Consider the following 23,943-nt stretch of genomic DNA (forward strand, 5'->3'; position numbering starts at 1 on the left):
TAGAGTCAAACAGGGACTTGAATTTCAGCATTGCTTCTTTCTGTGTTATCTTTGTTTTGTTTTGATTTGCTTTGTTTTGTTTTGTTTTGTTTGGAGTCTCACTCTGTCGCTCAGGCTAGAGTTCAGTGGCACGATCTCGGCTCACTGCAACCTCCACCTCCCAGGTTCAAGCGATTCTCCTGCCTCAGCCTCCCAAGTAGCTGGGATTACAGGCACATGCCACTATGTCCAGCTGATTCTTTGTATTTTTCAGTAGAGACGGAGTTTCGTCATGTTGGTCAGGCTGGTCTCGAACTCCTGACCTCAGGTGATCCACCCACCTCGGCTTCCCAAAGTGCAGTGCTAGGATTACAGATGTGAGCCACACCGCCTGGCCGCTTTCTGTGTTATCTTAAGTAAACTACTGAGCCTCTCTAAGCCTTTTCTTCTTCTGCAAAATAAAAAAAAATGATTTGTCACAAGAAGGGGTTGTTGTGAGAATAAGCCACGTATAAGGCTGTGGTACAATGGTTGAATGACTATTACTCTTTTCCTCTTATCTTTTCCCTCCACTTCCAGCTGCCAAATCCTCTAAGTTTTATTTCCTTTGCTGGAGACAAAATGATCTACACATTTTCGTACTACATGACAGGTCTACCTGACAGCAGAGAAATGGATGGATGAATGGATGTCTTCCTTTGATTCCATGATAAACCAGTCAGTCTAAGTAGTAATTTAAGAATTCATGGAGGACTGAAATCCTTTCTCACTTTTTCAAAATCTATAAAAATTAGAAACTGAGCCAGCCAGGTTTGGTGGCTCATGCCTGTAATCCCAGCACTTCGGGAGGCGGAGGAGGGCAGATCACGAGGTCAGGAGATCGAGACCATCCTGGCTAACACGGTGAAACCCCGTCTCTACTAAAAATACAAAAAAAATAGTCGGGCGTGGTGGTGGGCACCTGTAGTCCCAGCTACTTGGGAGGCTGAGGCAACAGAATGGTGTGAACTCGAGAGACAGAGCTTGCAGTGAGCAGAGATCACGCCACTGCCCTCCGGCCTGGGCGACAGAGCGAGATTCCATCTCAAAAAAAAAAAAAAAAAAAAGAAAGAAAGAAAAGAAAAGAAAGAAAGAAAGAAAGAAAAAAGAGAAGGAAAAAGAAACTGAGCCAAGTGTGGTTACTTATGCCTGTAATCCCAGCAACTTGGGAGGCTGAAGTGGGAGGATCACTTGAGCCCATGAGTTTGAGGCTACAGTGAGCTATGATCATGCCACTGCCCTCCAACCTAAGTGAGAGAGACAGAAACCTCGTCTCTAACAATAAAAATTTAAAAATTAGATGCTCCGACATAGCCCACACTGCTCATATTTCTGCCTTGTTATTTTCTTTAAAGTTATTACGAGACCAAAGTTAAAAAAAAATTTTATTAGGGAACTTCCCCCCCTGCTGGCCACAATACAACATAGCAATACTATATTGAACGGCATTACTAAACGTCAAACTGAAAGTAAACTCGGAATAACTAATCTTGCAAACTGCCTACCCACAGACCAGCTCAGGCCTGAAGACAACTTGTGTTTCATATATACCATATCTATAACAATTTTTTAAAAAACTTATGAATTAGTTGCCAACATTTGACATGCATATTTCTGTGTTTTCTCAAAAAAGTAGACATTGGTGTACATTTGGTCTGCCATCCTACTTGTGTTTCCTGATTCCTTTGTGTGGGGCTTTGACTCTCTACTCGACCAGTCCCCACTCAGTCTCCTTCATCTACTTATGGCATCTGCCCAGCCCTTGCTGCTTTTAAGTTTGCAACCCCAGGCTCTCAATTTGCCGATGAGTAAACTGAAGCCCAAACTTGCTCAAAATCATACTACCTATAGTAGTAGTAGCAAAGCAGATAATGAAATCTGGGCCTCCTAAATTCCATTCGACAGATGTTTATTGATTTCATTCATCTATTTAACAAATGTTTTAGTGCTGACTGTGGCCAGGCACATAGCGAATGTCAAAGAAACAGAGTCTGCAGGATTACCTTTGTCTTCAGAGCTTACAGTTAGTGCAAAGAGCAGGTAAGCAATGCAAGAAATATGATGAAAGTGATGAAAGAAGGGATAAGGGAACTGTGACGATGCTGCAGCACAGTTCCTGCTCCTATCTCAGCACCTGGTTCAAGTTCATCATCATCACTGAGAATACAAATATTACTAAGATTTGCTAAATAATGTCCTCAAACCCTAGGACCCACATTGATTCAACATTCACTGGGCACAAGTGCTAAATATGAGAGAAAAAGTAGTAAATGCTGCATTTACTACATTACTTCTTCCAAGCATGCCCTCTAAAATAGTCACTCATTCATCTCCCTGTTCATCCTGCCTTTGGAATTACCATCTGCAATCAATGTGCTAGGCTAAGAAGGAGCCTAGATCAGTAAGATTCACAGCAGTGTGCAGTAGTTGCTGGGCAAGCCACATCTCTGCAGAAATAGGAATCAGACATACCCTTAAATAATGGAGATATCGGATTAAAGCTAAACTAAGAGAAGAGCAGAAACTAATCATGACACCACGATTAAACACCCATGACAACCATGATTGGGAAGTAGTACAAGACAAAACGATTAGTTTTGTGTCTGATTTGTAAAAATTACTCTGAGTCCTTTGAAACCTGGGCTTTTTAGTGAAATGGCTGATTCTAGATCTGAGGCAGAAAAGGTACAAAGTGAGCCTAAGACATTCTTTTGGGCCAGAGAGCAAGGGAATATTCAGACAAATGTGGTGATGTCAAAAAGATTCAGGAGTCTTGAAGATAACTGGTCACTTTAAGCTACTAAATTAAAGCAAAATCCATGAACCCATAGTGATGACAGAAAAGCAGAAAGTGAGAGAGCATGTGTACAGGGAGGAAGCCTGTTTTTACAGAAAGATGCCGGGTCATGAATGTATTTAAGAGAAGGAATGATAGAGTTGAAAATCACCATTTTTGCAATCCCCAGTGTAATGGATTCAGACAACAATCATTAATGCATGCTAAAAACACCGAGTAAAATGTTATTGATACTTTCAAAGTATCACCCCACCGATCACAGTGGAGAGATTTGCCAGTCATCACTCTTAGTTATAACTATCATCCCTGATAGTGGACAACCTGACATGACACAATGACACAACTCCTTTGTGCATGAACACCGAATCAAGGCATTAGAACCAGCTTCTACTTTGCAGAAGATAGAGATCAGTCAATTAGGACAAATGAACAATCAGACAAATCCAGAATGTACAATATTCTAGCCTGAACTTGTGGCTTACGCCTGTAATCCCAACACTTTGGGAAGCCGAGGTGGGTGGATCATTTGAGGTCAGGAGTTCAAGACCAGCCTGGCCAACACGGTGAAACCCTGTCTCTGCTAAAAATACAAAAATTAGTTGGGCATGGTGATGGGCGCCTGTAATCCAAGCAACTCTGGAGGCTGAGGCAGGAGAATCGCTTGAACCCAGAAGGCGGAGGTTGTATTGAGCCGAGATCACACCACTGCACTCCAGTCTGGGTGTCAGAGTGAGACTCTATCTCAAAAACAAAACAAAAAAAAGGATGGTGGATGGATGGGTGACTGTTCTGTTCTGAATTAAAAGTAGTCAGAGACATGCCATAGCCAAACGCAGTGGGTAAATCTTAATTGGTTGGTGGAGTAGGGGGAAAATAGCTACTTGTTTCAAGACATTTTTGAAACAATTGGGAAAATTTGACTACGTACTGAAAACTAGATAAATGTTACAGAATTGTTAACTTTGCTAGATGTTATAAGGTCTCATGGTTTGTTGAAAATGTCATTATTCTCACAGATGCATGCTTAAGTATTTTGGGGCCAAGTATGATCAACCACAAATGGCTCAATTTAAAAACTACACATAAACATACAAAGCTAATGAGCCCAATGTCAGCTGGTGAATCTAGGTGAAGGTTATGCATGTATTCACTGTACTACTCTTTTTCTCTTATTTGTCTTTTTTAATAAAAAAAAGAAGTATAGAAATTCTACATGAGAAAAAAAGTTGAGTTCTTTGGATTGTCCAGAGTCACTGAAGAAACAAGCAATTACTAGAATAAATCTGATCACTTTTAAATTTTGCATTTTGGCATTCAAATGTTTGTGCAGTTTGTAAAGCATGCAAAATGCCTATAAATTCAATGCTATAAATTGACGTAGCAAATATCTGTATCTGAAGTTGCTTAAATGCACATTAACTATCTGAAAACACACATTTTTATGTTTAAAAATTATTTTTCTGAATTACCCAAGCATACTGTAACCATGTATTATATTTACAATGGGATAATATGAAACATTAACATCTGATTTTTCTACTTCAAATAACCACACTTCTAATTAGGTGTCAGTGTAGTTTCTCAATTACCATTAAATAAAAAGTTCACACAAAAATTAACATGAAATGAACCATTGACTTAATAAAAGCTAAAACTATAAAACTCCTAGAAGAAAACAAAGGAGAAAGTCTTTGAAACTTAGTGATAGGCAAAAATGTCTTAGGACACAAAAAGCACAAACCATGAAAGAAAACATTGATAAGATGGACTTCAACAAAATCCAAAACTTTCGCTCTTCCTAACACCCTGTTAAGAAACTAAAAGGTAAGTCATCGGCTGGGCGCAATGGCTCACGCCTGTAATCTCAGCACTTGGGGAGGCCTAGGCGGGCGGATCACAAGGTCAAGAGATTGAGACCATCCTGGCCAACATGGTGAAACCCTGTCTTTACTAAAAAAATACACAAATTAGCTGGACGTGGTGGCATGCGCCTGTAATCCCAGCTACTCAGGAGGCTGAAGCAGAAGAATCACTTGAACCTGGGAAGCGGAGGTTGCAGTGAGCTGAGATCATGCCACTGTACTCCAGCCTGGGTGACAGAGCGAGACTCCGTCTCAAAAAAAAAAAAAAAAAAAAAAAAAAGAAAAGAAAAAAGAAACTAAAAGGGTAAGTCACAGACTGGGAGACTATATTGGTAATACAAATCTCTTAGCAAAATATTGGTATTCATCCCTCTAACCTAGACTACTTCAGCAACCTCCTACCTGGTCTTCCAACTCCCACCCTGGCCCTGCAATCTATTCTTCATTCAACAGCCAGACTGATCTTTAAATTAGGTCGTATTGTTTGCCTGCTTAAAATCATCCCATGGCCTCCTACAATATATGGAATTAAATCTACACTCCAATCTTTGGGAAAAAGCCTGCATGCCCACCCTTATAGTTGCATTTTCTATCTCTTGCCACCCACTCACACACTATGCTCTGGCCATAATGGCCACTTCCTATTTTGCTCATATTAAAAGCTTAACTTGCCGCTCCCTCTGTCAGATATTCTTTCTTTGCATGCCTGATCAGCATCCTCCTTGTCACAGTTCAAGTGTCACCTCACTGAGGCATTCCCTGACATGACCCTTCCAGTCACTCTATCCCCATACCGTCTTGTTTACTTACCCTACCTGAACCTTACTTTAGTCTTCTCCCCTGGGAAAAGGTTGGATCCATAAGAGCGAAAGGACCTCTGTTTTGTCCATTGGTACATGCACCGTGTATGGTGCCTGGAACATAGTAGATGCTTCAAAAGATTTTTTAAATGACTCATGACATACCCACTATATGCCAGGCACTGTGCTGGGTAGTTACTGGCTGAATGGTTTAAATGTGTTGCTCAAAGCCCTTTTTTTGTCCTATTACCCTGTTTTAGAGAAAAAAATGTTATATTCCTAGATCTATTTAAATAGCTGAATGCTTCTTCGTATTTTTTCAAGAGGCTAATTTACTTTCAAGTAAATTGCAAAATCTGAATTTCATCTTTATGTAGGATCAGTGCTTTGGCCTACATGAAAACGTTCATATTATTTTGAACAACTCACCCTCAAAAGAATGGCTAAAACAAAAGAAACAAAAAAATATAATGCGTTAGTGAGGACATAAGGCAACTAGAACTCTCATACACTACTAATAGGTGTAAATTAACTACTTTGGAATAATGTTTGGCAGTATCTATATACACCATATGTCCTAGTAATGCATGCCTACATATATACCCAAAGGAAATGCATGCACATGTTCACCAAAAAATATGGACAAAACATTCATGGCAGCCCTATTCACAATAGCCAGGAAGTAGAAACTATTCAGATGTCAAATGTCCATCAACAAAATAGTTCTGTATACACACAAAGGAATACTATACAGCAATGGGTATAAATGAACTACACACAACTTGGGTGTATCTTATAAATTAAATGTTTAACAAAAAATAGCCAGATGCCAAAGAATGCATTTATGTTGTACTTCAATTAAACATTGATAGGGGAAGGCAAAAATTGAAAATACGTATTCTCACCAGTGTGTTCTGGGGGAGTGCTCCTCTAGAAACTTTCCAACTGAGGTTTCTTGAAAGAGATCCTTGAATTATGAGGTGTTGGTATTTGAGGACAAAAGTTGGCCTATTACAATCACATTCTTTTGAAGTCACGTTTTAAATATTAAAGATTCATGTGAATTCCCTATTCTTCATCCACGCATATTGGGCAGAAATTATTTCTCTCAAAAACTATTTGCAGAAACTTAATATTGAAGGAAAATGGGTCAGGGTCATCCTATGGTTGCAGGTACTCTGGGCACACTGCCTCAGACTTCAGTTTTAAAAGAACGGATATAAAGTAGATTAGTTATGGTTAGATATCCCGGTGTGCATCTCACTCAGATTCCAACTCATGGGCAATGTGACTTTGTGCAAGTTCCCTAAACATTCTGCAGCTATGCCCTCATTTGTATGACAAAGATAATAATACCTATCTCACCAGGTGGCTTTGAGAGTTAAATAAGATGATGTCAGTTATTAATAGATACTCAATATTGTTAACCTCTCCCTTCCCTACCCTGTAAGAGTATTGGGGTGGAAAAAAAGTCAACAAGCTGTTTGCTGCAATATATATATTTTAATTCAAAGTGAATCGACAGTAATACACCATAAATTCTTATTTTGACACTCACCAAAATAGTCACCTGGAAAACCCGCTTTTTGTGACAAAGTACAGAAGGCTTGGTCACATTTAAATCACTGAGAACTAGAGAGAAATACTATCGCAAACCGTAATAGACATTACATCCATAAAATTTTCCCAGTCCTTATTGTAATATTGCACAGTGCAATTGCTACATGGCAAACTAGTGTAGCATAGGAGTAAAAGCAAAAACAAGTAAACCAAAGAAAGAAAGCCACAAGTCTAAAATTGTTAAACAATTAACAGTTCAAACTTAGTAATCAAATCTGTATCACTGGATTCATTAAAACAAATCTTCCTACACCTTGCAGTGTATGATTTAACTTTTACTTAACACAGTCCAAGTTTAAAATTAGCAGATTTTTAAAACGAAAATGTTTTGCTAATACAGTAACATATTTAATTAAACACCCTGGAGGGAAAAAACAACTAAATATCAGGATATTTGATTTAAAAAACGCTTTGCAAATTAAAATAGTATGCAAATATGCAACTTGGAAATCATGCAGTGTTTTATTTAAGAAAGCATTAAAACCGAAGAAAACTGGTCAAAATGGTTTTTAAAAGGTATAAATCCAGATTACTTTGTCAATATGCTAAATTAAAAATTTAGCAGAATTTTGAAATTTATTTTAAAATACATTAAAATGCCCATGATTGCAATTTAACGAGCAGTGTAGTTAACTGGGATATACCTTTATCAAACTTTAATACTGTATTATGACAATGTTGAAGTTTACCATTTATGTCAATTTAACAAGACTGCTTTAAGTCTTGGAAATTAAAGACAAAGAATACAACATTTCAGGGTAGTAAATATGGCCCTAAACAAAAAGAAAACTGTCGGTTTTGTACCTGTTGTGATACAATCAATCCTTTGCACTTGGTGTTTCTGACACAATGTGTTGCCAGCATTGATTCTTTCCTAAGAAGTGAGCAGACCCTAATCATCTGCTGGAACATATAAATAAAATCAGAAGGCTGTGGAGGGCAGCAAATTTACTTAAATAGTGACTCCATAAATGTGTCATCTGTAAATAATCTTTTAAATTAATCTTAGGCTACTTCTTTTTAAACATGTATTTTTATATATATATATATTTCTATTTGTATAAAATGCATAGAATTAATTACTAAAAACACTGAAACTTGTGGGGAAAATTAAGTCCTTCATTTTCAGTGTGACTAAAAATGTACTGCTGGTTTTTACTTTATGATCTAATACTGTAATTTTTAAAATCAATTTCAGGCACATTTATTTCATTGATGATTATTAAATAAAACACTGCTTGTGTCAATGGAGTAAAGAAAACTTATCCATTATTAGCTTATTGTGAATGCTGTACTAGAGCTGTATTAGTGGTATACAATTCATTTATCAAAGAAACGCTGTAAATCCAAAACATCTAGAGTTTTACACTCAAATGCTTTGTACTGTTTATTCCAGTAAATGCTGTAAGATTATATTCCAGATTTTTAAGGAAAAAAAGTTAAGTCAAGCCTGCAAGATACAGCTTTCTCAAGTGTCTACAATGCCAGTATGAAAATAAAAAATTAAGTTACATTGATACATCCAAGTTTTTTTAATATGCAGTGATGAGCACAAACATTAATAGAGATAAAATACTGATGCAAATAACACACCCCAAAATAACAAATGCAATTATTTTCCACCATTTACAATACAGTAGTTACAATGACACTCCAAACAGAAAAGCAAAGTAAAAAATCAAAACCCCAATTTCTATTCATGTAATTAGACTTATACAGAAATTAGAAGGCTAAATAACAACTAGTTAATCACCTAATTTCACAGCTATCTGAAGTGGCAATCGTTATATAGCAGCTTATCTATGATACATTCAAGATAAATGATACAATTTATTACTTGCCTGTAAGCTAAAACACAGCCTCACTTTAATACCTTTCCTTAAATTCCACCTCTACACTACAATATACTTGAGGTCTATGCAAAAAGTAGCTACCTTTATATAGGAAATGGATGATTAAGTCTTTGGTGCTGTAAAAGCAACTTCATTTAAACAGACATAACCACTACCATCACCACCACCCAAAAAAGAAAAAAGGGGGGCGGGGGAACTCAACACACTTCCTAGGAAGAAAAAAAGCATGTAATTTCTGTCCCTGACGGAATGTATTAAATAAGCAAACATCACCAACAAGCAAAACAAGTACTGCAATGTAAAAATACTTTAAAAAAAAACCCTCTCACATGCATAAATCAAAAATTGCACACAAAGAACTCACATCTTTTCAAGCTTCAATAGTAAAAGTTCTGCTACTATTTATTAAATACTGCATGGTTTGCCCAAGCTAAGATAAAACCACATCATGAATCAATGAGCATTTTGCATTTTATTATCTACCCAAAGTCATGCCTACTGTACCTCTAAACATTTTATTAAGTCCAATTATACAGCAAACACTCTCAAAATAAACTTAGATTGTATTGCAGTTTCACTTAATAGTATATAAAATGCTGTGCTGTGACAGTTATCAATATCCATTAGATACTGAATCAATTTTTCTTAAGCACTACTAACTGCTTGCTTTTCTTGAAGCTAGATCATTCTCAAAAATCAGACAGCAGAATTCAGCTATAGCAAACATGCTGCCCTCTTAATAAGGAAAAAAACAGCTACTACCTGAAATCATACCACACAAAACCAAAAATGAACATTACGCTATCAAAAGGAAACTAAAGAGTAGGTCTGAATTTTAAGTGCTGCAGTCCTCAACATTTATATATAGGTAATAACATTAACAACCTCAAATATTTAAGGCACTATGTGTGGGAACGGTTTACAATGCAGCTGAGATTATTAGAACAACATTTAAGAGCAAAGTCTAGGCAACATTTTGCCCATGCAAAAGACACATGCAAATGTAAAGAACAATAGCTCAATTTCTTAGGTAAGTGACCCAACATTTATACACTAAGACACGGATAATACAATTCACTTGTATGTTGTAATTCTGACATATGTGCATCTGTTGCTCTAAGTCTGTACACAGAATGGCTTCCCAAATGTGGACGTGTCTTGCACTAGTTAGAAGGCAATTTATAAAAAATAGCAGGAGCAAAACTGGACTTCTGCTCCCATAAGTCACCTGTCTAGAGTTACTACATAAGAAGATAACATGACCAAAGACAAGTTATACCAAATGTGCAAAACACATCAAAAGTGAGTTTTTAAAGCTCAAAGTTGTTTAAATTGCACCCAAGTCTACATGATTCAAAAATAATTTTCTTGTGCCATGGCTAATATTTATTAAATACCATGTTTTTATTTTTAATCAAATGTTTGTATCATTGAGCTTCCCCAATATACTGTTTTTCACATATATGGATACTGGCTGAGTTTTGTTGGACTCAGTGGAAATCCAGTATATGCAGGTGATGCTGTAATGTAAGAATGTGGTGGGAAGATTGGTTTGTACTGAGTCTGATGAATGGTTGGGGATGGTAACAGACGGGGATTTAAGCCCACTGGGACTTGGTGAACTATGCCACTGGGATGGGAGATATTATAAGTTGGATGCTGTAACATAGGTCTTGAGGTACATGGAGAGGCTAACAGGTGGGCCACTGGTGCAGCACTACTGAGGGTGGCTGATGATGGGTATGGAAGTAGAGTAGGCTGTCCTCCGAGGTGTGTATTTCCAGCCAGGTGGGCATGCACTGCTGTGTGATTGGGACTTCCATGAGAAAGAGTGAATGGATTACTGGTAACACTAGTAGGGATATAAGCTTGCTGTCTTCGATGCCCAAAGTTTCCATTCCACTCTTGATGCCCAGATCCAAAGTGCTGAACCTATCCATAAAGAAAAAAAAAAAAAAATGACTGAATAACATATTTTTAAAGATAAAAGGAAAGATAAGGAAATTACAATATACCCTTTGTGATTGATAACTCATAGTGGATCTCTCAGAACTAACTTATACTAAGAATAACTAGAGGAGAGAAAAATACCAATTCCATATATATTAGTATTAACATTTTAGTATTTATTACTACATATTATTATATTATAAACACCGCTATTAGTGCTGCTAGTACTACCTTTTACTACCCCCATCACTACTAACAACTACCATTTGTGGAGCACTTATTATATGTAAAGCTAACATTTACATACACAATATTATTTACTTCTGAAACAACCCATGATATAATTACTATTCCCATTAACTGTGCTCCAAATCAAATTTGTTGAAGAGACCCGGCCAAGGTAATATATATATAGTACATGGCAAAACCAAGATTTGAATCCCCGTCCAACTCCAGTATCTGTGATCTTTTCTTTTCCCAACTGAAACACAACTGCCAAATATAGCGTTGAATAAGATGGAAAGTATTCAGGAAGGTTAATGATGTTCTGAGATAACAGACACACTCTGTTAATATTACCTAAGAGAACCTAAGGACTTAATCTTTCTGAAGGAGGCTACAAGTTCTATGGATAATTTGCTTAATTATCCTATTATTAAGCCAGTTACTCTTTAGCCCCTTGGGATAACAAGAAGGGAAAAATTCATTAAGACTACATACAGTTTCAGAAGCTTTCTCCTCCATGTGAAAAACAACTGCTAAATTTGAATCCCAAAGACTCCTACAAATCCACAAATGAACATACCTGACTAAAGTTCAAATGCTGCTGCTGGAATGCTGATGTCAATTTTTGCTGACGAGTACCCACTGCGGAAGGCTGGTTTAATCTTCCAGGGGCAGATCGTCCTTTTATTAATGGCTGGCATATAGAATCTGGTGACGAATAAAATATTGAAGAGTTTATGCTTTTTCCTTTTCAAATAAAAAATTAGCAAAATCTTCAGATATTTCATACAATAGTGATTTGAGAGCCTTAAAATTAAATAAAATGAAAGGAGAGGTCGTGGTTTCCAAGCACTGGATAATATTAGAAGATATCCTCTGTATAATACATAAGGCAGGATCAAGTCAAAATTTGAGATGACTTTTGGCAACTCCATTCTCAGATGTTCCTAAATTAAGACTGTATTTAAAGGACAACCAGAGAAATGGGAGGACTCAACTTACCTGTGTTTGCCATATGCTCATCGGCATTTAAGCCATTTTCTAGTGCCACTGGTGGCACCACAACAGAACAGACAGCTGGCTTGGTTTCTGTGTCGGCAGAGGATAACAGTTCTGTGTTTTCACGAGTGTCCTCCACAAAAGTGCTCTCTGCAAATGGACTATCATGCCCAGAAGAGTCGGATGTCGGAGAGCCATCCACCGTATCACAACCACTTTCTTGCTCTTCATCTGACATACTACAAAAAGAAAGCATTTTTATGGGTGATATTTTTTTCCAACATTAAATCTAATGTTAAGTAATATTCAGGCTCCAGTGAACTGACGAGAATGTTATTCAGTTATTTTATATATAATTACAGCTTTTTTCTTGTCCAATAGCACTTTTTCAAAAAATTTCTAGACCCTTAAATTAATTCTCTGTTCCAACTGCTAAACCTAATTCTGTTCCATTTCAGGAATATCATTTTGGCATTTTTTTCTCTTCTTTCCCTTCCCATTTGATCCTTAGTATCAGCTCATAAAATTCCTCTTTATGAATTCCAGATAATTTCATCAAGACATGACAAAAGAGGCACTGTTCTGGATAATTTAAATGAAATGTACAAGCATACATGCATGTGACTTGGATATTTCAAATTAAATTCTAACATCAGGATATGTGCCTCTTCTGGTAATTTAGGTCCTTGTACCTAACCAGTTATCTGAAAGGTATCCCCATACCTCTAAAGGCCTAGACAGAGCCCCATATTTCTCATCTCTTCCTGACACTCTTGGGCCCTGACAATCTCTCTCTCCTTGGGATTTCTACAGCATTTATTGTCTGTTTCAACCACCCATTGCATACTTAGTTATGAATTTGAAGCATCTCTTTTTATACATATTTTTATTTATATATCTTATATGTATATTTGTTTTACATACTTTACATGTGTATGTATAGTTACGTACATTATCAATATTCAAACCACATTATAAGCAACTTTTAAGAAGACATATTAAAATTTCTTTATATTTTCCATAAAGCTGTGGCTATAAGTATGCAATATCATATTTCCTGACTAAGGAAAAGAAGAAGACATGTAAAATTAAAACTTAAAATTTTCCAAATGTTTGTTGCCACTAAAATAAAATTTTATTTCTTTCTTTCCTTCTCCTCCTTCCTTCCTAAGAGACAGGGTCTCACTGTGTTGCCCAGGCTATAGTGCAGTAGTGTGATCATAGCTCACTGCAGCCTCAAATTACAGGGCTCAAATAATCCTCCCACCTCAGCCTCCTGAGTAGCTAGCACTACAGGCAAGCGCCACCACATCCAGCTATTATTTTTTTTTATTTTTGGTAAAGGTGGGGTCTCACTATGTTGTCCAGGTTGGTCTTGAACTCTTGCCCTCAAGTGATCCTCCTGCCTTGGCCTCCCAAAGTGCTGGGATTACAAGTGTTGGCCACTGTGCCTTCTAGACTGCGGCTTATCTCTTAATATGTTAGTAAATCATTCTGCTTAGGACAAGCTTACTATTTTAGCCGGCCAAAGGACAGGTAAGCCAGGTTAATATGGATAAAACCATGCAAATCCATCACCAATGCAAGAAAAAAATCATAGTGGATGTTCTGTAGACAGTGGGCCAGTGAGTATTTCATTATGCAAAACACTCCTTTTTAATTTTGCTAAAGTATATGTTTTTCTTCCAAATTTAAGTTACAATAGTAGTCTGTGGGGCTGAAATTAAGAATGTGGCTTTTTTACCCTTTCAAAAATAGATTTGGCCAGATGTGGTGGCTCACGCCTGTAATCCTAGCACTTTGGGAGGCTGAGGCAGGCGGATCACCTGAGGTAAGGAGTTCAAGACCAACCTGGCCTGGTGAAACCCCCTCTCTACTAAAAATACAAAAAATTAGCCGGGTGTGGTGGCGGGTGCCTGTAATCCCAGCTACATGGGAGGCTGAGGCAGGAGAATCACTTGAACCTGGAGAGGTGGAGGCTGCAGTGAGCCGAGATCACGCCCTTGCACTCCAGCCTGGGTGACAGAGCCACACTTCATCTCCTCCCACCCACCCCCACTCCGCCGGCAAAAAAAGATTATTTAGTTGGGTATGGTGGCTCACGCCTGTCATCCCAGCACTTTGGGAGGCCAAGGTGGGAGCACTGGTTGAGCCCAGGAGTTCAAGACCAGCCTGGGCAACAGGGCAAGATCCCATCTCTACAAAAAAAACTTAAAAGATTAGCTGGGTATCGCTGTGCGCACCTGTGGTCCCAGCTACTCAAGAGGCTAAGGCGAGAGGATTCCTTGAGCCTGGGAGGCAGAGGTTGCTGTAAGCCGAGATCATGCTACTGCACTCCAGCCTGTGTAACAGAGCAAGACCCTGTCTCAAAAACAAACAAACAAATCTGTGTTTAGAAAAACTGATCTAGTTCAAAAATTGTGTTCAAGATAGAAGTCACTGTGGTAAATTGGCAGGTACTTATTAATTTAACAGAAAGAAATCGTAGGCTTTTTAGTAGACTTACTATTTATTATACACTACTATTGAGATTATTTTACCTATTCGGTCTCTTGCAGGGGGATGGGCTGGACTGCCCTGAGGAGCTGGTACTCAGAGTACTATCAGGACTACTTAATGAACACATCCGATCAATATTCAAAGTGCTCTGGCAAGCTTCACAATCTAGACTACCTTTACATCTAGTGGAAGAGAAAAGGGGAAAACGTGAGTCAAATACGAGAAGATACTCTCCAAATAGTCAAAATTTGTATTCTTTAATTAAGGATATGAAACTGTTAAGAATGACCTACATGGACAAAAAGTAAAGCTTACAAATACAGGGAAAATGCTATAATGATGATGCTAAATACTATTTAGAAAGTTCCCTTTCTAGAACTGGGTTATCTAATTTAAAGGTTTTACTCCAAAGGACATTGACAAACAAGGAATAAGTCACAGAAAGTTGTTTTTCGACACACCAAAGGATGCCACCTATATATCCTTTGAGGATGCAGCATTTGGCACTTACTCTCTGAGTGAATGTCTCTGCGAAGTCTCTTCCTCATCAGTGTCACTGCTAATAGTGATGACACTCACTGCAGGACTTGGGGAGTCAGCAATAATGATGGTTTGTCGCTGTTTGTCTGAAACTGATGAATCAGAGTCCTGTCTGATAGAAGTTTCACAGCAATTTCTTGCCTCTCCTTCTGAGTTCTGATTGTCCTGTGTTTCTATACAACTTACTTCCTCGACATCTTTCCCATTAATTATCTTTGGAGAAATAAATGCTGAATGTGGGATATTGGTATTCTGTAATGAATTACTCCTGCAACCAAAGGAATAATTTATAATTTCTATAATCAAAGTATGTATAATCAGTTGTCCAAGGTATCTTGTTAAACCAAAAAATGCAAACCTTCACTTGTTCAAGTTCATGAATATAACACACCAACAGATCTCAAGTTCTTATGAAATATAAAATAGCTCTAGAAATATCCATGTAGATTGTATTTACATACATTTAAAGTCACTTTTTGGTAAGTGTGCTATCTGAATGTCCACAATTGCTACATTACAGGTAGATAATAAATCAAAAGAGCAATAAAGACAATCTTACCAACTGAAAGCATTTATTTCCTCTCTTCCTGGCTCCCATTCCATTAGTTTTACCAAAATACCTCTGAGAAATTGAGAAGGGAGCTGGCTTAGTGTTTGTAATAAAGGTATAAAAGAGGTCATTTTGAATACAACAGAGTGACCCTTTAGTGTACATGCAAAATTCATTTTAAAGATTCTCAAAATGCAGAGGAAAGTTAAAGCACCAATACCAACCTGTTCTGGCACTGTTTATTTTTCTTGGTAGTGGCAGGTTGAGGCCAGACAACATGTGCAATCCCCACACTAACTGGCTGAGGGGCAGATAAAGTTATCTGATTGGTCAGAAGAGGCTGCGGCATCACTGAGTTATAATGATTGCTGCATGAAATCATTTTCCTAGGGAGAAGTTCAGAACAATGTTTTTAATCAAGACCTTTCTTTAATCAAGATCTAGTCTGCAAACTATTCACAAAGTACTTTTGTTTTCAGCTTACCCCCAGTCTCCAAGCCTGTGTGAACCAGCCACACTCTCAGAAGTTAGTGTAGTAGTAGCAGGAGCCAGGGGTGTCACCTGTTGCCAGGCAGGCACCAGCATCTGCTGTGTTCTACCAGACCACGTCTGTTTGCAGCAAAGGAAAACAATAGAAAATAACAAGTTATAAGTAACTTTACCATATCCTAAACTCAAAACTATCTAAAGTAACAGCTAACAATTATAAACATTAAAGTCCATAACCTACAAAATGGATTAAATCCCTATCCAGGTCATTTTCATTATTTCCCAACAGCACAAGCTGATACATGGCAAGGAATGAATTATTACCAACCTGAGAAAGAACTCCTGGTCGGATCTGTAGTGGCTGCACAGCTGGGGCCTGAGTTACAAGTGGAACTGTATTATCTACCCTTATTGAATAACTAGTAGGTTTACCATGTGTTGCAGGAATACCTGTGAAACAGAATAGTTATCAAATAAAAGAAAAAATCTTCCTCTTATTTAACTTATACAATTATTTTAAATGTCAAGAATTGCTTAAATTCTGACAGATTTTTTTTTTTTTTTTTTTTTTTTTTTTTTTTTTTTTTTTTTTTTTGAGACAGGGCCTTGCTCTGTTGCCCAGACTGGAGCACAGTGGCATGATCCATACTGTGGCCTCAATCTCCTGGACTCGTGGATCCTCCCACCTCAACCTGAGTAGCTGGGACCACAGGTGTATACCACCATGCCCAGTTCATCTCTTTAATTTCTGGTAGAGACAGGGTCTATGTTGCCCAGGCTGGTCTTGCACTCCTGGGCTCAAGAGATCCTCCGACCTCAGCCTCTCAAATTTCTGGTATCACATGCATGAGCCGCCACACCCAGCCTTGATTGTGGGGTTACAATGCCATTCTCTGCATAAAATTTTCATAACACTAACTGAGCAATCCATTAGGAAAATGATGTACTTCTTGTCTATCTTGTGATATACATCATTCCAAAAATTATTATAAAGCTCCCCTTTCTGTTTCAAAATGCATACTGCAAAGTTGAACCATTTAATTTTCTTGAAACTTCTTATCTCCAAAGTTTGCTATCGAAGCTTTATTTTCCTTTTTAAATAGTTCAGTCACCATGATAAAGAACATGGAAAGAAGAATCTGGTTTAGTATGCTGACAACCTAGCAGGTAAAGGTTCTTCTTTTCAAACAAACTTTTAGCTATGCTTAGTATCTTCTTCTTTAAAACTGTGATAGAATCTTACGCTCTTGTCACCAAAACAGAAATACATCACAACTTCATAATTTAATGGACATAATGGTTCACATAATGGATGAAAATTCAGGGATGGCACACTCATTTCAACCTCCAAAGGAAAGGCAAAACTAACCTATTTACCTAATTTGATGATAAAACTAAGGTTTCCCCAATGTGGCTTAATTGACTAGTATTCTTAGGAGAGAGCTGCTGGAACTCCAAAACAAACATGTTACCATTTTGCTTGCCAACTTGGAAAATTAGAAAGCAGGATTACCAGACATGTTAATCCTGTTAATGTTACTATAATGTTAATATAGCTGTTTGACTCACTGCAAAGCACCTTGCAAATATTAAGTCTTATAATACTGAACTCTGAGACAGCAAAGTGGTATCACATTCCAACTTAAAGTTTTGACAAGATTTTAGGGGCATCCCCAAAGATCAGAAATTACATTAATGAAAATAATTTGACCACTTCATAATTCCACTTTACTGTAGCAGTTACTTTCAACATGGGCTTGAGATTATTTAAATATAATATAATCAATTTGGGGATAAATGTGATGTTGAGTCTTTCTCTTCAGGCATAAGAGAAAAATACTACAATTGTTTTCTTTCTCTATTGTAAAACAACCTCAAATTTTCTATTTCACAGATGTAAGTGTTAATCCTAAAGAGAATGTCCATTTTAGCCTGTTTATTTTCTTCACTGAGACTATTATCTTACTACCAGGTTATTCTACTCTCTGTGCTCCACCTAAAGAGCCAGGTATGAGTCAAGTTTAATAAAAATCTTCTTACTTCTGCTAAAAAGCCTGTCTTGATCATCCAATTCTCCAAGACATGGAATATCAGCACACCCAGGCAGTGTAGATATATTGCAATATATAGACAATCTCTTCAAGAAAAAAAAAAAATCTCTTCACTTTGACAAGGATGAACAGACAGAGCAAATTTCCGAATCTCAACAAAAATCTCATTGCCTGTAAATTCTCTCCACAAGCACTGCCTTAAGATGAGAAGAATTCTCCTATATACTCTCTCCACAGGAGATCTAATTTTTGATCAAATTCAATAGTGGGATAAGATCTCAATTTTTGTATAGTTATTAGGTTAGCTGAAACTTTATCTTTGATTATATTTGCTTTAATACTTGGAGAATAAGGCATAAAAAGCTTATGAATATTATTTTAGTATAACAGAAAAGAATTTTGCTGGAATGTATTTTACTCTAATATTGTCATCTAGAGGGGATGAATACCTAACTTTTCAGGTCACTAAATAATTTTAAAAGCTTGTTTAATAAATAAAACATTCAGATATATTAAATAAAAGCTTAGCTGATTTTTTTTTTTTTTTTTGAGACGGAGTCTCGCTCTGTCGCCCAGGCTGGAGTGCAGTGGCCGGATCTCAGCTCACTGCAAGCTCTGCCTCCCGGGTTTATGCCATTCTCCTGCCTCGGCCTCCGGAGTAGCTGGGACTACAGGCGCCCGCCACCTCGCCCGGCTAGATTTTTGTATTTTTTTAGTAGAGACGGGGTTTCACCGTGTTCGCCAGGATGGTCTCGATCTCCTGACCTCGTGATCCGCCCGTCTCGGCCTCCCAAAGTGCTGGGATTACAGGCTTGAGCCACCGCGCCCGGCCAAAGCTTAGCTGATTTTTAAAAACAAGTGTACTTTTTAAAATAAGCAGTCTTACGGATATAGTATTTATATGCCTATACCTACATATTATAATATCTAAAATATATTAAATGCATTACCTAAACATGATAGCGTCAAAGTAAAATTTTTAAGTCAAAAGGATAAAGTTTATTTTAAAATATAAACCACCATGGTACCATAATTACTATCCCCAATAGTTGCCCAATAATTATTTTAAAATGTTTCTTGTAAATGCAATGGCACATTCTGAAGGGAGGGGATAAATGAAGGGGAGGGGCAAGAAGCCCAATGTTGAAATTTTCTACATTACAATTTCTACATAACATCTACCCGTCCGACACTAAGACTGATTAGAGGGAGTGCTTTCATTTCTAAGGCAGACACTCTACTAAGATGAGAAACAACATATTTATAGAGCCTGCCTGGCCTGTTGCTGCAACTGCACCTGTTATATAAGCTAAAACATATTGTGTTTCTTCTCACTAGTAATTCTAATTCAAAAGTGCTGTTCATGACATTTAGAGGGTTAATGAGTCTGTGATAGTAATTCTTTTCTTTCGATTATCCCATATTATAAACCAGTGATATAGTTGTTACTTTATGTACAAAAAGGTTTCTAACTTTTCATCAATTATAAACCATATAAAAAGACAAAAGATTTTTCTAACCTCATTGAAATGTTTTAAGAATGATGCTCAATGCTGTTTAGAAACGTATCTCAGAAGTCTCTTAAGTTTTTGCCACAGAAGCTAGGCTCTGAAAAAAAACCTGCTATTCCAAATCTTCGTGAAATATACCACAGTATAAGTGGTGACCCTAAAACTGATTTTGGTACATGGGAGGGATTACTAGAACCAAAGAACCTATTTGTTAGTGTAGATTATAAATTTAAGTGAAAATGCATTTGTCAAGATAACACAAGTGATAGTGATTAAAAAACATATTTTTAAAAAGCACCAATCTTCCATGCTGAAGTATTTAGAAGTAGTGTCTACCATTTAATTTCAAATAGTACACATATGTGCACTACGTAAGCAGGTAGGTAGATTGATAATGCAAATATGGTAAAACATTAACACCTGTTGAATCTAGGGTAGAAAACATACTATTCTTTCAATTTTTCTATATGTTTGAAATTCTTATAATAAACACTTGGGGGAAGACACTGAAAAACACAACAGCATCATATTGTTAGCATCTATTATTGCTAACACTATAATGATGTGGGCATTTTTATTACCAGAAAGTAATAGAAATGTCACTGTTACAGATACTCACAGACCACCACTGTGGCTGGGTCACAATTTCACCTTCAGAGTCAACAATGAAAATAAAGCTACCCTGATAGAACAACAGTAACTGAAGATCTGACCTGTTTTCACATCTCTTATTACCAGCAAATCAAGTCAACAAACATATTCTTGGTTCTTTATTTGGTACTGTGGGAAATATTAAAATAAAAAAAAGTTTTAGAGTTGCTTGAATGCTTAAAATTAAAAAATCAGAGGACGGGTGCAGTGGCTAATGACTGTAATCTCAGCACTATGAGAGGCTGAGGCAGGCAGGTCACTTGAGGTTAGGAGTTCGAGACCAACCTGGCCAACATGGTGAAACCCTGTACATACTAAAAATACAAAAATTAGCCAGGCGTGATGGTGCATACCTGTAGTCCCAGCTACTCAGGAGGCTGAGGCATGAGAATCACCTGCACTCAGGAGGTAGAGGTTGCAGTGAGCCAATATCGTGCTACTGCACTCCAGCTTGGGCAACAGAGCAAGACACTGTCTCAAAAAAAGACACACTCTAATCCTTCAGAATCAAAATATATTAGAGTTGGAAATGGCCAATATATTATCTATTCAGTCTATTTCCTTTTACTAAGGCTGAAATAAATAAACAGGCTAGTCTACAATGATACAGTAAAAAGGAGAAACAGAATTAGATTCCAGGTGTTCTGACTTAGCACCAACTGTTTTCATTTACTCTGTACAATATCACCACTAAGTTGGACATGTTGTTTTAGGGCCCCATCTGTAATTGACCTCTTGCATTAACTAGATGTTAAAGCTTAGCAAGGACAAAATCTCAGGAAAGGACTTAGGAAGTAGGGTTTTAGTCCAGTTATTCCAGTAGTGAGGTTTGATGCTATGATTCTCTAGGAACCATTAGGAGATTTCCTAGTTTAAGAATGTATAGCCAGTCAGGCATGGTGGCTCACACCTGTTATCCCAACACTTGGGAGGCTGAGGCAGGTGGATCACCTGAGGTCAGGAGTTTAAGACCAGCCTGACCAACATGGAAAAACCCAGTCTCTACTAAAAATACAAAATTAGCCAGGCGTGGTGGCACATGCCTGTAACCCCAGCTTTCCAGCTCCTCAGGAGGCTGAGGCAGAATTGCTTGAACCTGGGAGACGGAGGTTGCAGGCTGCAGGGAGGCAGAGGTTGCAGGTTGCGGTGAGCCGAGATCGCGCCATTGCACTCCTGCCTGGGCAACAAGAGCGAAACTCCATCTCAAAAAAAAAAAGAATGTATAGCCTCTTCAAAGGTATTCTGTCACCCATTCCACTTGAGGATTTAATTGGCTCTTTTTATTTAATGAAGGGACATTAATTTAATTGAAATCAATCCATTATTTATTACCTAAGCTATCAATAAAGACTATAGTATTTTGGGACAAAACTCTTTTGACCAAAATTTTAAATAACTGAGCTCTCAGTCACTTTAATGTTTGGTATTGGTAGACAAATGTCTAAAACAGTGATACCCAGCATAGGCCAACTTGTAGCTTCCCAAGTTCAATCATTCCTATTAAGGTATTTTATCATTTTACACTCTACAGGAAATACAATTGTCATATGACCCATTTTGTTAGTGATGACTGTAATGGAGTTCCAGTCAAGAAATGAGTGTCACTGGTCTAAAGGCTTACTGAACAGCTTAAATTTTTTTTTTTTTTGAGACAGAGTCTCACTCTGTCACCCAGGCTGGAGCGCAGTGGCACAATCTCAGCTCTCTGCAACCTCCACTTTCCAGCTTCAACCTCCACTTCCCAGCTTCAGCCTCCCAAGTAGCTGGGACCACAGGCGCACACCACCATGCCCAGCTAATTTTTTGTATTTTTAGGAAAGTCGGGGTTTCACCATGTTGGCCAGGCTGGTCTCAAACTCCTGGCCTCAAGTAATCCGCCCGCCTCAGCCTCCCAAAGTGCTGGCGAGAGACACTGCGCTTGGTCTGAACAGCTTAAATCAAATTCAAATGTAGCACTAAATGCAGCAAAAATTATACAATATATTTAATGAATAGATTCCTAAGCTTATTTTAAAATAATGCATGCCTAGATTCAAAGCAAAATTTAAATAAAAGAATACCTTGAATAGCTGGGGGACAGATAATCAATGTCTGCTGAAAAGCATCACCACAACCAAACTGAGCAGTTCCTGCCTGCAGAGGTATTCCATGGTGCACAACTGAATGAGCAGATGTGGTCAATGCCTGAAACAATTAGCACATTATACAGAGCACATTAGACAGAGCAGTATTCTAAATGAAATACACATGCTGTAGAAATAGAATTCAAACACATTTCTTAAGATCATAATTCTACAATTAAAATGTGCCCAGAGCCGGGCGCAGTGGTTCACACCTGTAATCCCAGCACTTTGGGAGGCTGAGGCAGGCAGACCACGAGGTCAGGAGATGGAGACCATCCTGGCTAACACAGTGAAACCCCGTCTCTACTAAAAATACAAAAAATTAGCCAGGCGCGGTGGCAGGTGCCTGTAGTCCCAGCTACTCAGGAGGCTGAGGCAGGAGAACGGCGTGACCCCAGGAGGCGGAGCTTGCAGTGAGCAGAGGTTGCACCACTGCACTCCAGCCTGAGACACAGGGAGACTCTGTCTCAGGAAAAAAAAAAAAAAAAAGTACCCAGAAAATGAGAACAAAAACAAGCTGCCAAAATTAAAATTTAAAAACTGATTCTACTGACCTCTACTTTTGGTAGAGTTATGGCATAGAAGGGCAGATGGAAGATATTTACAGAAAGAAGAGAGGAATGGAAAAAAAATGAATTTGAGTGGATATGTTCCAATTGTTACCTCGAAATTTTAAGAGATTTGGTAAAACAGATGTAGTAAGACCTCACTAGTACTGTACATTCTAACTGACACCAAACTTCTATATATATCAAAAGTAAAATGAGCAATCATTAAAAAAAGACCCTAAGTTATTAATTACTACACATTCTTACCTGACTTCTTAATGTTCCAATTTTAGTAAAATTTGCAGTCAGTGTAGCAGTACTGCTTGAAGCAACTGGTCTTAAAAGTGAAGTTTTGTTGTGATTATTTGTGTCACATAAATTTAGGTGGGACTTACAAATATCCATAATATGAAAACAGGACTTTACACTGTAAAAAAAAAGTGAGGGTATTATAGTATTATTCTAAATGCTTAGTTTTAAATTGAGGTACATTGACAAAATAAAAAAATGATTCCTACAAGAAAAAAATCCTGTGATTTACACTTAATCGCTTCTTTCCAGTAATATTTCTAACAGGAAATCTTACCAGAAAAGATTAAGTTTCGGAGCAAGTAAAAGTATATATTCTGCAATATTTTTCTTAAAACAGTAAAACCACAGCAAGCATTTTTGGTTAGTATGCAATAATTTTAAGACCCCCTACACGAAAAATTTTTTCCTAAATTTCTAGATCTCCACACCACTAAATTAACAGTACCAAAGAGTTGCTATCGTGTTACTTTCAAAGTGACTGTATATGAAAAACATTAGGACATTTTAAGTGTTTGAGGGGAAAAATCTAAATGGGTTGTAGAAAA

At 37.6% G+C, this 23,943-nt stretch overlaps 1 protein-coding gene across 5 annotated transcripts in view; it reads right to left on the reverse strand.

The window, feature by feature from the left end:
- Nucleotides 1-6,960: 6,960 nt before the first annotated feature.
- HIPK3 (homeodomain interacting protein kinase 3) overlaps nucleotides 6,961-23,943 on the reverse strand; it is a 95,037-nt gene continuing 78,054 nt past the window's right edge. For 3 of the 5 annotated variants that reach the window (XM_010358349.2, XM_010358350.2, XM_010358351.1), the window contains 11 exons: nucleotides 23,354-23,513; nucleotides 22,476-22,599; nucleotides 16,531-16,652; nucleotides 16,198-16,322; nucleotides 15,938-16,099; nucleotides 15,723-15,785; nucleotides 15,135-15,431; nucleotides 14,665-14,805; nucleotides 12,128-12,363; nucleotides 11,706-11,833; nucleotides 6,961-10,882 (listed from right to left, as the gene is read on the reverse strand). In XM_010358349.2, coding sequence (XP_010356651.1) covers nucleotides 10,406-10,882; nucleotides 11,706-11,833; nucleotides 12,128-12,363; nucleotides 14,665-14,805; nucleotides 15,135-15,431; nucleotides 15,723-15,785; nucleotides 15,938-16,099; nucleotides 16,198-16,322; nucleotides 16,531-16,652; nucleotides 22,476-22,599; nucleotides 23,354-23,513 — 2,035 coding nt within the window. In that variant the 3' untranslated portion in view covers nucleotides 6,961-10,405. The remainder of the gene's footprint in view (nucleotides 10,883-11,705; nucleotides 11,834-12,127; nucleotides 12,364-14,664; nucleotides 14,806-15,134; nucleotides 15,432-15,722; nucleotides 15,786-15,937; nucleotides 16,100-16,197; nucleotides 16,323-16,530; nucleotides 16,653-22,475; nucleotides 22,600-23,353; nucleotides 23,514-23,943) is intronic. The other 2 variants (XM_010358353.2, XM_010358354.2) reach the window with 1 other exon arrangement.

The sequence above is a fragment of the Rhinopithecus roxellana genome, chromosome 15 (assembly GCF_007565055.1).
Source record: "Rhinopithecus roxellana isolate Shanxi Qingling chromosome 15, ASM756505v1, whole genome shotgun sequence".
Taxonomy (NCBI): domain Eukaryota; kingdom Metazoa; phylum Chordata; class Mammalia; order Primates; family Cercopithecidae; genus Rhinopithecus; species Rhinopithecus roxellana.